Source organism: Mustela nigripes, chromosome 4 (genome assembly GCF_022355385.1).
Source record: "Mustela nigripes isolate SB6536 chromosome 4, MUSNIG.SB6536, whole genome shotgun sequence".
Taxonomy (NCBI): domain Eukaryota; kingdom Metazoa; phylum Chordata; class Mammalia; order Carnivora; family Mustelidae; genus Mustela; species Mustela nigripes.
The window spans coordinates 91,334,037-91,345,561 of NC_081560.1; the positions used below are offsets into that span (position 1 = coordinate 91,334,037).

The 11,525-nt window shown below is 40.3% G+C and overlaps 1 gene segment (V, D, J or C); it reads right to left on the reverse strand.

Moving 5' to 3' along the window:
• Nucleotides 1-1,583: 1,583 nt before the first annotated feature.
• The window catches only part of LOC132016347 (T cell receptor gamma constant 1-like), a gene marked incomplete at its 5' end in the record, with an annotated part of 68,294 nt that continues 58,352 nt past the window's right edge, over nucleotides 1,584-11,525 (reverse strand). The window contains 2 exon segments of the C gene segment in view: nucleotides 1,584-2,123; nucleotides 4,128-4,175. Of these exon segments, the coding sequence occupies nucleotides 1,981-2,123; nucleotides 4,128-4,175 (191 nt within the window).

The following is an 11,525-nucleotide window of genomic DNA, read 5'->3' on the forward strand; positions in this document are numbered from 1 at the left end:
AATCCTAACTCACATAGCAGCTACAAGAATGAACTTGGTATAAATAGAGGGACCCTCAGCCACAACCAAAGAGTATATTTGAGAGCAGAAGCATGTGTGCAGATGGATCTTTTCTTTCCATTAGCTGTGGCCTTTTGCAGAGGAGCAAAGTTGGTTGTGGTTTAACTGTTCTTATTTCATCTTTCAATACCAGAGCAGTGGTTGCAGAGCCCCAACCAGCAGGGCCAGCTTGACTTCAAGCACTTCCAGGTATCAGCCACATTTGAAGGAGAACATAGCGCCCTCCTTCCACCCACACTGCTTCCAGGACCACCACCCTCCCCTCTTTGCACCTCCCAGTCCAGGGCAGCCCAGGTCCAGTTGGGGAAGGAACACGCTAGAGAGTTGAGCCACAGGACACAGCACCTAGGACCCCCAGCAGTGACATTATCTCACACGGCTTAAGTAATTTGCTAGTTTCCTCTCTGTGCCTCCATGCTTTCCACAAGCAGAATTAGTTCCACATGTCTGAGTAAGGGCCCAGACATGTGTTCTAAGAGGTCTGAAGAAATTTTTGACAAGGAATAAATCAAAATTAAATTTCCTTTTTCTTGTATCTTGTGGGCTTTATGTTGTTTCCACATGAGAGCCTCTACTTGGTTTCCAAAAGCACCTGTTTCCCAAGAACTGAATCTGATTGTAAATAAAGAAAAAAATCCTTCCCAATTTAAATGAGATATTGTTTAAATTCTAATATATTAAAGTTCCTACATTAAGTGGATTTGTTAACAAAAATAGAAAAATAAACCATCACTACCTTTTTCACCACTTGCCACATACTGAATATTTTGTTTTACATCCATGTGTATAGAAATACACACACACATATTAACGAGTGCCCTAATTGTTTGTGTGTGTACATGTGTACATGTGTGTTTCTCTTATTTCTAACTTAGATCTCTCAATAGTAGAAGCTAATGTTGTTGAGCACTCATGGGTACCCAGGAAAGTTAACTCATTTTATCCACACAACTCCAAGGGATGGGTCACTTTAACTCCATTTGACATATGAAAAAATTATGTCACAGAAAGATCAAAGCTATAGAACCAAGATTTAAGCCCAAGCACACGGAGTTCAGAAGTCAAGCAATTAACCCCTCTGCCATTCTACCTTTTCAGTGTTAGTGCAGCTCTCTTGGGATTTTGTGACATCAGGAAACATGGTGCCTGTAACACACTGGAACAGGTCTGTGCACAGCCACCAGTATTGTGACATCTTATAGTATAACCACCAGAGTGTATTCAACCAAAGGAGTCTGAATCTGCTAAACTTTGCAGGAGAAATAACCTGGAAACTTTCACTGTCTGTGGCTCACCTAGGATCAGTGGCCCAAAGAAAGCATCATAAGGACTATCTTAGAGAAAGAATTAGAAATGTGGAATTGAACACTTATTACAAGTGATGCTGAATTGGAAGTCTCAGTTGTCATGCTGTCCTTTATTTTGGATTCTCAGTTGGCACCAAATAAATTACACAGAGGCCAAAGAAGACTTGATTGCTTTTATTGTAACTATTATGAAAAACACACAAATGTCAGGTAACAGGCATGTTTGCTTCCAGGTATATAAAATAAAGACTTCAAGGCAGTTATCTGGTTAAAGAGTTCAAGGAATGCAGTTGTAAGGTGTATGGTGGTTGTACCCAGAGGCATGGGGACTGGGTGGCTGGGAGCTGGTGGACAACAATGAGGGGGTGGTGCAGAAGACTCTGTGGATGCCCCCTGACCCCACCCAGGAGTCATGGCGGAATTTGTTCTAGCTGCAGAGTGAAAGCATCTGTTTGCACAGGGGTTTGTAAGCCTGTTCTCAGAAACAACACAAGAAAAAGACACATGTGAACTGAAATAACCCAATCTCAGAAAGAAGGCTCACTAGATCCTCAGCAGACACTTTTAGAGAAACTAGCCAATGGCTAGAAGTGACACCTTGTGCCACCATGTGTTAGGAACTCTTCCCACTGCCACTGAGTGCTGGTCTCCCAAGCAGACAGATGACGATGATGATGGAGTAGACCAGGCTCTTCAGGAGGAGGAGGAGGTAGGTATAGTAGGCAGATGTGTTTCCAAGTTGCAGCTGCAGGGTGTCTAAAAGAAGCATTTCATTAATTTCACGTGTTATTTTGAAAGGCTAGGACTTATTAATGGGTGAAGGGTGACTATATACACTTCTGATGACTTAGGTTAAAGTGACACACTCACACCAGCACAACTGGAGAATAAACACCTACATCACTATCTCCACCACCACCGTCCCCAAGCAAGGTACTCAAACATCTATTAAATTCACCTAGAAATTTCCAAGGTAATAAAAAGTAAGGCTATGTTTTAATGAATGAATCCAATGGGAAAAAGGCATTGGTGATAAATAGCTTTTAACATTCCTTCTTCCCTACCATGTTTTGAAATAAGAATAAAGGCAATATACATTCTGTAGAAATTTCATTAATAGCAATTAGTTTAAAACAGATACAATAGCTGGACTTTGTAACATATCAAAATTGTGTTTGGGTCCTATAAATCTAACTCATGAAAAAAAAAAGAGTAAGAGTCAATATGCATTAAGTACAAACTAGCTGTTACTTGTTTTGTCAACTTCGTATGCAAAGCTTAAAACTTATGCAATTTTTCAATAACCTATGAGATTATTATTATTATTAATTATTATTTTCACTCCCATTTTACAAATAAACTGAAGACAGAGAGAGAAGGGCTGATTTCAGGGCACATGGGTGGCTCAGTCATTAGGTGTCTGCCTTCAGCCCAGGTCATGATCCCAAAGTCCTGGGATCGAGCCCTGCATTGGGATCCCTGCTCTGCGGGGAGCCTGCTTCTCCCTCTCTCACTCCCTCTGCTGTGTTCCCTCTCTCATTGTGTCTCTCAAATAAATAGATAAAATATTAAAAAAAAAAAAGGGCTGGTTTCATGCAACTAGTAAGTACCAGAAGCCAGATTTTAATCCCAGCAACACGGCATTTAGGAACACTTTCTCAGCTGCTCTATAATTCTGCATATTCACACGCAAAAAATAACAAAAACATCAAAATGATTAAGGAAAATTATAAATTAGGATGATGATAGTGAAGAAGTTGATGATGATGATTAGAGCCCACAAGAGCCTTGATATTGGACACGGAGTTTGGATCAGCAGGGCTAGAACCAATGCTCTTCATCATTACCTTTGTTCATATGTGAGGAGAAAACGGCAGGAGCTAATACTGACGATGTAGCAGCTAAGTGAGATACCTATGCTGGACATTTCACATATGTCACGTTATATCTTCTATGACTGAGTTAGGTGTTATTTATGTCATTTTTGGTGTGTTCAGAAAATGTAAATTGTTTAGCCATAATCATGCAACTGATAATTAAAAGAGTGGCGTTTAAGTCCACTCTGTGGCACCAGAAGGCCTGCATTCACACCCCCTCCCCATGTGTACACCTGTCTCAGGACCTCGGCTTAGGGGATTAGAGGAAGAATAAAAACTAAGATAATATATGAATTCTTGATTCAGATGGTCTGGGATGAAGCCCTAGATCTTGCTGTGTGGTATGGAGACAAATAAATTTAGCTCATTGTCCTCCTGTGTAAAATGGGAATAAAATCCTTCACAGTGAGTATTAGGAGAATTAAACAAAATGCACTCACAGTGCAGCACATCTTCTGTACGAGAAGCTCTCAGTGTCAGTTCATGTTATTAACTTCCAGCAAGAACAATTCTTTTTCTTTTTTTCTTTTTTTTTTTAATCTACAAGCAATCTGGAAAAAAAAAATCTGGAAGCAATTGATATCCTGTTTTCCTCAGTCAGTAGTAACAAAGGTCACAGAAGTGAATGAATTCCATTGTTGAAAGAATTCAGAGCACATCACTGCACCCCTAACTTATAGTCCTCTCACACCAAAGCAGCATTTACTGTGTGATGATGATTCCTGAGAGATGATGGATTGTCTTAAAATATCACTCAGTCTATTGTTCAAGATCCAGCCATTCTGAGGTTTTTCCCTGATGCCAGGGCAGTTCAAGGGTGATGTTGATGAGGAGGAGAAAATGCTACAGCAGAACATAAAGGCAGACATAGACAAAATCTTACCATTTTCATCATTCAGAGAAGATTTTGTGGAGTTAATAGCAGCAAGCTCTGAAAGAAATGAGTGCAAGTATTATTCAAATGTTCAAATCCATTATTTGATGTCTGTCTGTGTTGTGGATAGATAAATGATAGATAATTAGATGATAGATAGGTAGATGATAGATAACAATTAGTAAGCAGAGAGAAGAGCCTTTACTAATATGAGCCCCACAATTCCAGAATTGATTGTTCTGAGACTGTGTTATTCAGTAAATCAATTCAAAATTGTATTTCTGAACATGAAGATGTTAAACTTCATAAATTATGCATTTCTTTCTTTTTTCCCCTACAGCTGGGGGGTAAATGCCTAAGACTATCTTGTTTTCCTTCTCTGCTCATAGGTCCTAGCACAGAGCCTACGTGTCATATAAAAATGTGTCGAATGGAAAAATAACCAGAAACTGGCGCTGTAAGTCCTCAGCACCCACTGCTGACATGAAGTGCTGTTACCAAGATGAGTCCATCCAACCCTAGAATCACAGCAGAATCTTACATGTTGAAAGGAGTCTGATTTAGGTCAATTTCCCATCTAAGCAAAAGGAAGCAGTCCTACCTTTCAAATCACACAAGCTTCAGTATCCCCAGATAACACACATGATTTTATGGAGTGGTGGTATTTGCAGACATGACAACACTATGAATGAAAGCTAATACTTATTAAATGATTATTACTGTGCCAGACACTGTGTTAAAGGTTCACAGTGTGGAGATTCCTCAAGAAATTAAAAATAGAACTTCCCTATGACCCTGCAATTGCACTACTGGGTATTTACCCCAAAGATACAGATGTTGTGAAAAGAAGGGCCATCTGTAGCCCAATGTTTACAGTGGTAATGGCCATAGTTGCCAAACTGTGAAAAGAACCAAGATGCCCTTCAACAGACTAATTAATGGATAAGGAAGATGTGTTCCATATACACTACGGAGTATTATGCCTCAATCAGAAAGGATGAATACCCAACTTTTGTAGCAACATGGACGGGACTGGAGGAGATAAAGGTGAGTGAAATAAGTCAAGCAGAGAGAGTCAATTATCATTTGGTTTCACTTATTTGTGGAGCATAACAAATAGCATGGTGGACATGGGGAGTTAGGAGAAGGGAGCTGGGGGTAATTGGAAGGGGATGTGAATCATGAGAGACTATGGACTCTGAAAAACAATCTGAGGGGTTTTAAGTGGTGGAGGGGTGGGAGGTTGGGGGTACCAGGTGGTGGGTATTAGAGAGGGCACGGATTGCATGGTGCACTGGGTGTGGTACAAAAACAATGAATACTGCTATGGTGAAAATAAATAAAGAATAAATTAAAAAAAAATAACTGTATGTGTGTTCTAGGTGCTCTTTCTCAAGGCTGGTCAAAAACAAGGACAAGGGGCACCTGGCTGTCTCAGTGGGTTAAAGCCTCAGTTCCTGATCCCATGGTCCTGGATCAAACCCCACATGGGGCTCTCTGCTCAACAGGGACCCTGCTTCCTCTGCCTATCTCTCTGCCTATTTGTGATCTTTGTCAAATAAATAAATAAAATCTTTTTAAAAAAATGAGGACAAGATGAGTTTTATCTCTCCTGAGAGTTACTTAATCATTGTTGAGCTTTCATGTATCTATATACATATATGCAAGTTTTTATCAAAAACAAAAACAGGGATGCCTAGGGGCTTCAGTCAGTTGGGCATCTGCCTTTGGCTCAGTTCATGATATCTGGGTCCTGGGATCTAGCACCACATCAGGCTCCCTGCTCAGCAGGGAATCTGCTTCTCTCTCTCTCTCAAATACATAGATAAAATCTTAAAAAAAAAAAAAAAGAAAATTCCATGAACCAATATTAGAAATCTGCTACAGAATTGCATTAACAGAAATGTTTTTGTTACTTTTTTTGTTATGAGAAGGACTTGGAGACATTCCTTTCACAAATGCTAAGTAAAACACTTATACACAGGAACTTCTCCCTTAACATAATTCTCACCATGAAACTTACTATACTTTTTACTTTTCTCTGCAAACTAGAGAAATCAGAACTTAACAGGATACTTCAGCCAAGGGGTTACATTAAATTTATGCCTTGCTCATTTACTTCCTTTCTGTTAGCTATAGAAATAAAAAATTTAGGGCTGATTTATAATCTCACTTAAGTTAGTTTTAGGAAAATATATAAATAAATACAATGAATATAGGAATAAACTCATCCATGTTGTGTTTTCAACAAGCATTTTCACTGGCATAATTTCATTAGATCTTCATCATAGGTCAGGTAAAAGTAAATGCTTAACATGAATTTGGTCATTGGACAAGCTAGGAATCTGGGAAATAGCAAAAATTAAAAACTGAGTAATCTTAAAGATTTAACTAGCTGTATTTTAAACCTATTCAGGAGTCAGGCATCATCCTATCCAGGAAGTAGAGAGGAGCTTCAAAGGCCAATAGGAAAGAGGTTTTTCAAGATAGGGAGTGAGAAAGAAATTATCAGCAAGGAAACTATTGGCTGAGGCAAGGCAATCTTCCTATGGGGAATTCCTAGTGCTGACCAGGAAGTTCCCATATCCACTCACTATACGCTGCACTTCTGGGTGTTGACTCGGCAGTTGGGTAGGTCTGAAGACTTTAATGACTTGTAGCCTTAAGCTAACTGAGTACATTTTGAGCCTGTGGTTTTCCTTTTTAACAACTCTGCCTTTTGATCAGACTCTCAGCTGAACTGAGAGATGGGTTCTAAATTGCAGACATTAACACCACTCTCAGCACCTGCTCTGATACTCTCACAGTAATTGTTCTCTGGGTGATATTAACAGGTCTTAACCTTTTTACTTAACCCTTGTGATATTCACAGGTTATCACTTCAGCTTTACAATTTTTGAGTTGGTCATTCTCTTCATTCGTTGTAATGTTCCAGTCTTAGATTATTTGCTTGGAGATTACTGGCTTTGAATTTGCACATAAAGCTTTTGAGAGGGCATAACACACGAGGCAGATTATTATGATGCCTCTAAACAGGATAATTCCTCATGTTTGCCATAGTCCCCAAGACTCGAAGCAATTAAAATCAAATATGTAAGAAAGACCCTATTAAAGGAGTAACTCGGTTAAGCCACATGGCTTATACCATGATCTGATGTTATTGGGTTTTAATTTTCCCAATAGTGTTCAACTTGGTATAGACCATGGTGTTGCCTACAGCAAAGGTCCAGTCTTGTTCAGCCAAATCGTAATCAAGGGTTATTTTATTTTCAAGAACTGCTTTGGTCAGAGTCAAAGGGTTTTGTTTCTTTCTTGTTTTTTGGGGGAAGTTAACTTTTGCTTTAGGAGGGCTTCAGCAACAACTTCAAGAATGAAGGGAAAGGTCTTGATCATACTTCTTTATAATTATCCCTCACCGAGGAAGTAGGGCCAGCAAAAAGAGTGAATCCCGGTGGCTTCTTTGAAATTCCTAACTAACTCCCAATAGAATTTTATGGTAATAAACCAATGAGATGTAGACCTTGAGAGAAATTAGGACCAGTGTTATATTTTCTGAAAGGTAGCTCTAATCCAGAGATTAGGCCCCTTCTCATTGACCTGGGAGATACAGGCCATTGACAGAGTAAAGGAAAAGAAAAAAAACAGGGAGAAAAGATTTCATATATAGTTAAAGTATGAAGCTCTGGACCCCAGTCTAGATGAAAGCAGTCTATTTGGATGTCAGCTACTTCTTTTTCCCTCAATTTGATTCAGAAACACCAGTGTCTGGGCAGGACTAGGTTTCAGGTGGAGACTTACGTAGCTGTGGAATGTGTACAAGGTTCAACTATTAGTTTTATAGCAGGAACACTTGGTAATGTCCCTCTTCTACTGGAAATGAACAGGTCAATCTTCCTCCAATGCTGGGTCTTACATACCTAATCACAGGCTGCATCCTGTGACTCAGATGTCCCTTTAATTGTGCTTTGAGAAGGTTTCTGTAACCTGATGATGACAGGCTTGAGCATGAGACACTGAAGACTTTTCCCTCTCCCTCTGCCCCACAACTCATGGTCTACACCAAAGATTAAAAATTATGCACACAGGGCGCCTGGGTGGCTCAGTGGGTTGGGCCGCTGCCTTCGGCTTAGGTCATGATCTCAGGGTCCTGGGATTGAGTCCCAAATCAGGATCTCTGCTCAGCAGGGAGCCTGCTTCCTCCTCTCTCTCTCTGCCTGCCTCTCTGCCTACTTATGATCTCTCTCTGTCAAATAAATAAATAAAATCTTTTAAAAAAATTATGCACACATTAGTGTATGGCCAGTTAGAGATGTTACTGAACTATGGCCAAAGAAGACTCTCATGCGACACCAATTCTCCTGGACACTTCCTGAGGGTTCTACCTCATTACAGTAACTCTGTCTGAAAGTTTAGGGGCTTGGTTGTGTGCCAGGTCAGTTGGCTTCTGGGCAAATATACTAGACCAACAGACCTGAAAAACAAAAAAAAAACATGCTACCTCAACTTAACACTAGCATAACACTCGGCCAGCCCATGCTGGCCTGTCCTGTAAAGCAAAATCAATTACAATAAGAGTGTGAACAAAAAGAGAGTGGGGTATAGAGCCAAGAACTCACCCACAGATATTGGATCAGGTGAGAAAGATCGTGAATTCAAAGGACTAACAGTCACCACCTCTGTGTTTCGCTTTGTTTCTGAATGTCCCTGGGGGTCCATTTCAGATTCTGTCACAGCCATCAAACCTGTTAAAGAACAAAAGTTGGAACTAAGTAAATGTTAAAGATCTAATAGTGTTATTAATCAATGTATTAATGAATCATTCAGCATCCCATCTAGGAAGTAGAGGGGAACTCAAAAGGGTTAGAGGAAAGGAAACCTTTTGACAATAGAGATGGAGCAGAAAAAGAAAATTCTTAGCAAAGAATCCATTGTTTGAGGCAAGGTCACCTTCCCAAAAGAGGGGATCCATCAGAAATCTTTCTGGGGATGATCAGGAAATGCCCATGTTGACTGGGTAAATGTTACTCTTCTGGAGGGTTGACATTGTACTTGGGTTAGGTATTAGGTCTTGGTTTAGTGTCTTGGAGCCTTAAACTGAGTGTTACCATTATAGGCATGTGGGTTCTTTTTTGTTCCCCCAATGTTCCAAGAAGACAAAGATTTACTTCAGAAATCAAAATTTGTATATAGAAAGCTCTTCACAGTTCTTCTTAAGTGTTTATTTTCTACTGCTTAAAAATTGCTTGTGAATCACAGAGAAAAGTATAAACTGGCTACTTCTTAAGAGACTTCTGTAGCCTTGGTCTGTGATGTTTATTCCAAGATGGAACTGAATCTACTGAGTTACTGGATCACTGTGGGCTAGGGAACTTTCAGTTGGCTGCCCACAATGTCTAAATTGGTGTCTACACCAATGGGTCAACATTGGGACACCATGCCTGAATCATACCTGAATCATAAGGAGCGCTGAGTGATTACAAAAAATCTATTTGCATTACAGTAACGATCCTCATTGGGATAGTAGTCCATCTTGCACACCTTCCAGCCTGGCATTCACTAGGACTGCAATAATGTTTGCTGAACAGCTTTACTAATGGAACGAAATATATTCATTGTGTAGAATGAAAGAAATGTTATAAATGTGAGCCTCACCCAATCTTTACTAATGGTACTTCACCCTTCTCTAGTATATAAAATTCAAATCTGAAAAACACAAGATCATACTAAAACCTCAGTAGCCACATTACTATTTCAAGTTGAGCTGTGATTTGGCTCCATCAATTGAACAGCATTTTGTGCCATGTAACTCATTGTTAATGGGTCATACTTTGAGTAGAGCAAATTTAAAGTGAGAAGGACTGTGATGCTGAGAAGAATATTCTTGAACAATATATAATTGTTCTTATTTCCCCATCAAGTAAAGTCATGAAGAGAGGACCTTCTGGTTATTTCATTTTAAAAAGGGGGGGCGCACTCTGGGAAGATGGCAGAGAAGTAAGAGACCCTGTTTCTACCAGTCCCCTAAAGTGAACTAAATATCTTCTAGAATACTCTGAACACCATGAAATTGGCCTGAGATATAAGATGACACATCTGGATTTCTACAGGTGCAGAAGATCATCAGTGGAGGGATAAAGCAGAGTGGGAGTATCGGATTTATATCAGAAGATAAACAAAAGAAGAGAGAGCCACCAGAAGCAACACATTGGGAAGTAATAAAACAATATGAAAGTGTCCTGTGCTCACAAACCAGCATTAACTTGGAGTCTGGTAAAAACCACACCAAAAGAACAAAGGGTCTTGAGGAGCAATTGGTAGAATTGGGTGGACACAGGCATGGACCTAAGCCCATGGTTCGAGGGTGGTCAAAGCTTGCACCCGCCCAAGTCTGAGAGACCACAACAGGGGATCCTGCCCAGGGTCCCCGAGACCGCAGCTTTCCAATGCTTGTACCAGCACTGGGCCTGGATATACACCAGCCCACACTGAGAGAGCCTCATACAAACTTCTGCCTGATGTCCCTGGGCATACAGCCTCCCATGACCTGCACTGCCACTGAGTCTGAGTGCACCCAGGATGGGCGTGGACTCCAGACAGTCGGCAACAGCAGTCACCAGAATCAGGATCAGCTGGACCAATATTGCTCACCATTTTAGGGCATGGGGGTGCAGAGACAAGTGTGGGCCTCAGGACGAACACCGAGGTGGTAGGTGGGAGCAGGCAATGCCTGTGGCAGTTTGCAGTGTTCAATGGAGTTTGCAGAGGGGAAGTCTGAGTGTTCTGAACAATCCAGAGGGGAGTAGACTGAGGCTTCTCTCTGAGGCGGAGGTGTGGGTGTGGACAGTTTACCGTGCACGAACCCTCCAAAAAGTCACAAAAAGCACTGAAAGAACAAAAGCCTCCAGAGAAGAAAAAGCCTGAAAAGCCTGTTTCCACAGAGCCCAGCCACTTCATAGGTGGCAGTGCAACTCAGCCCAGGCAAGACTGACTGAAAAACAATGCACAGTCCCTTCCCCCAGAAGACAAACCGAAAAGAACAAGAGGACAATAACCACAGGATCTCCATAAAACTGGGAAACCAAAACAATAGGGGGAAACAATATTTTAAGCACCCATTATTGCCCCCAAAACTGTATATTTCATAAACACAAATTTAAAAAATTTGTTCTCATTCTTATTCTTTTTTTAACTTACTTAGCACTACAACTAGATGTTTATTACAACACATTACATAATATCTTTTTAACTTGAACTTTTTTCATACATATACCTTTGTTTCTTTTTTTAATATATACATATAGATATAGATTAGATATAAGCTTCAAGGTAGTCTTTTTTTTTTCCCTATTTAATAGTACCGCCTATATATAAACCAGTTTTAATTTCCCTGCATCTCTGGAACGTTGA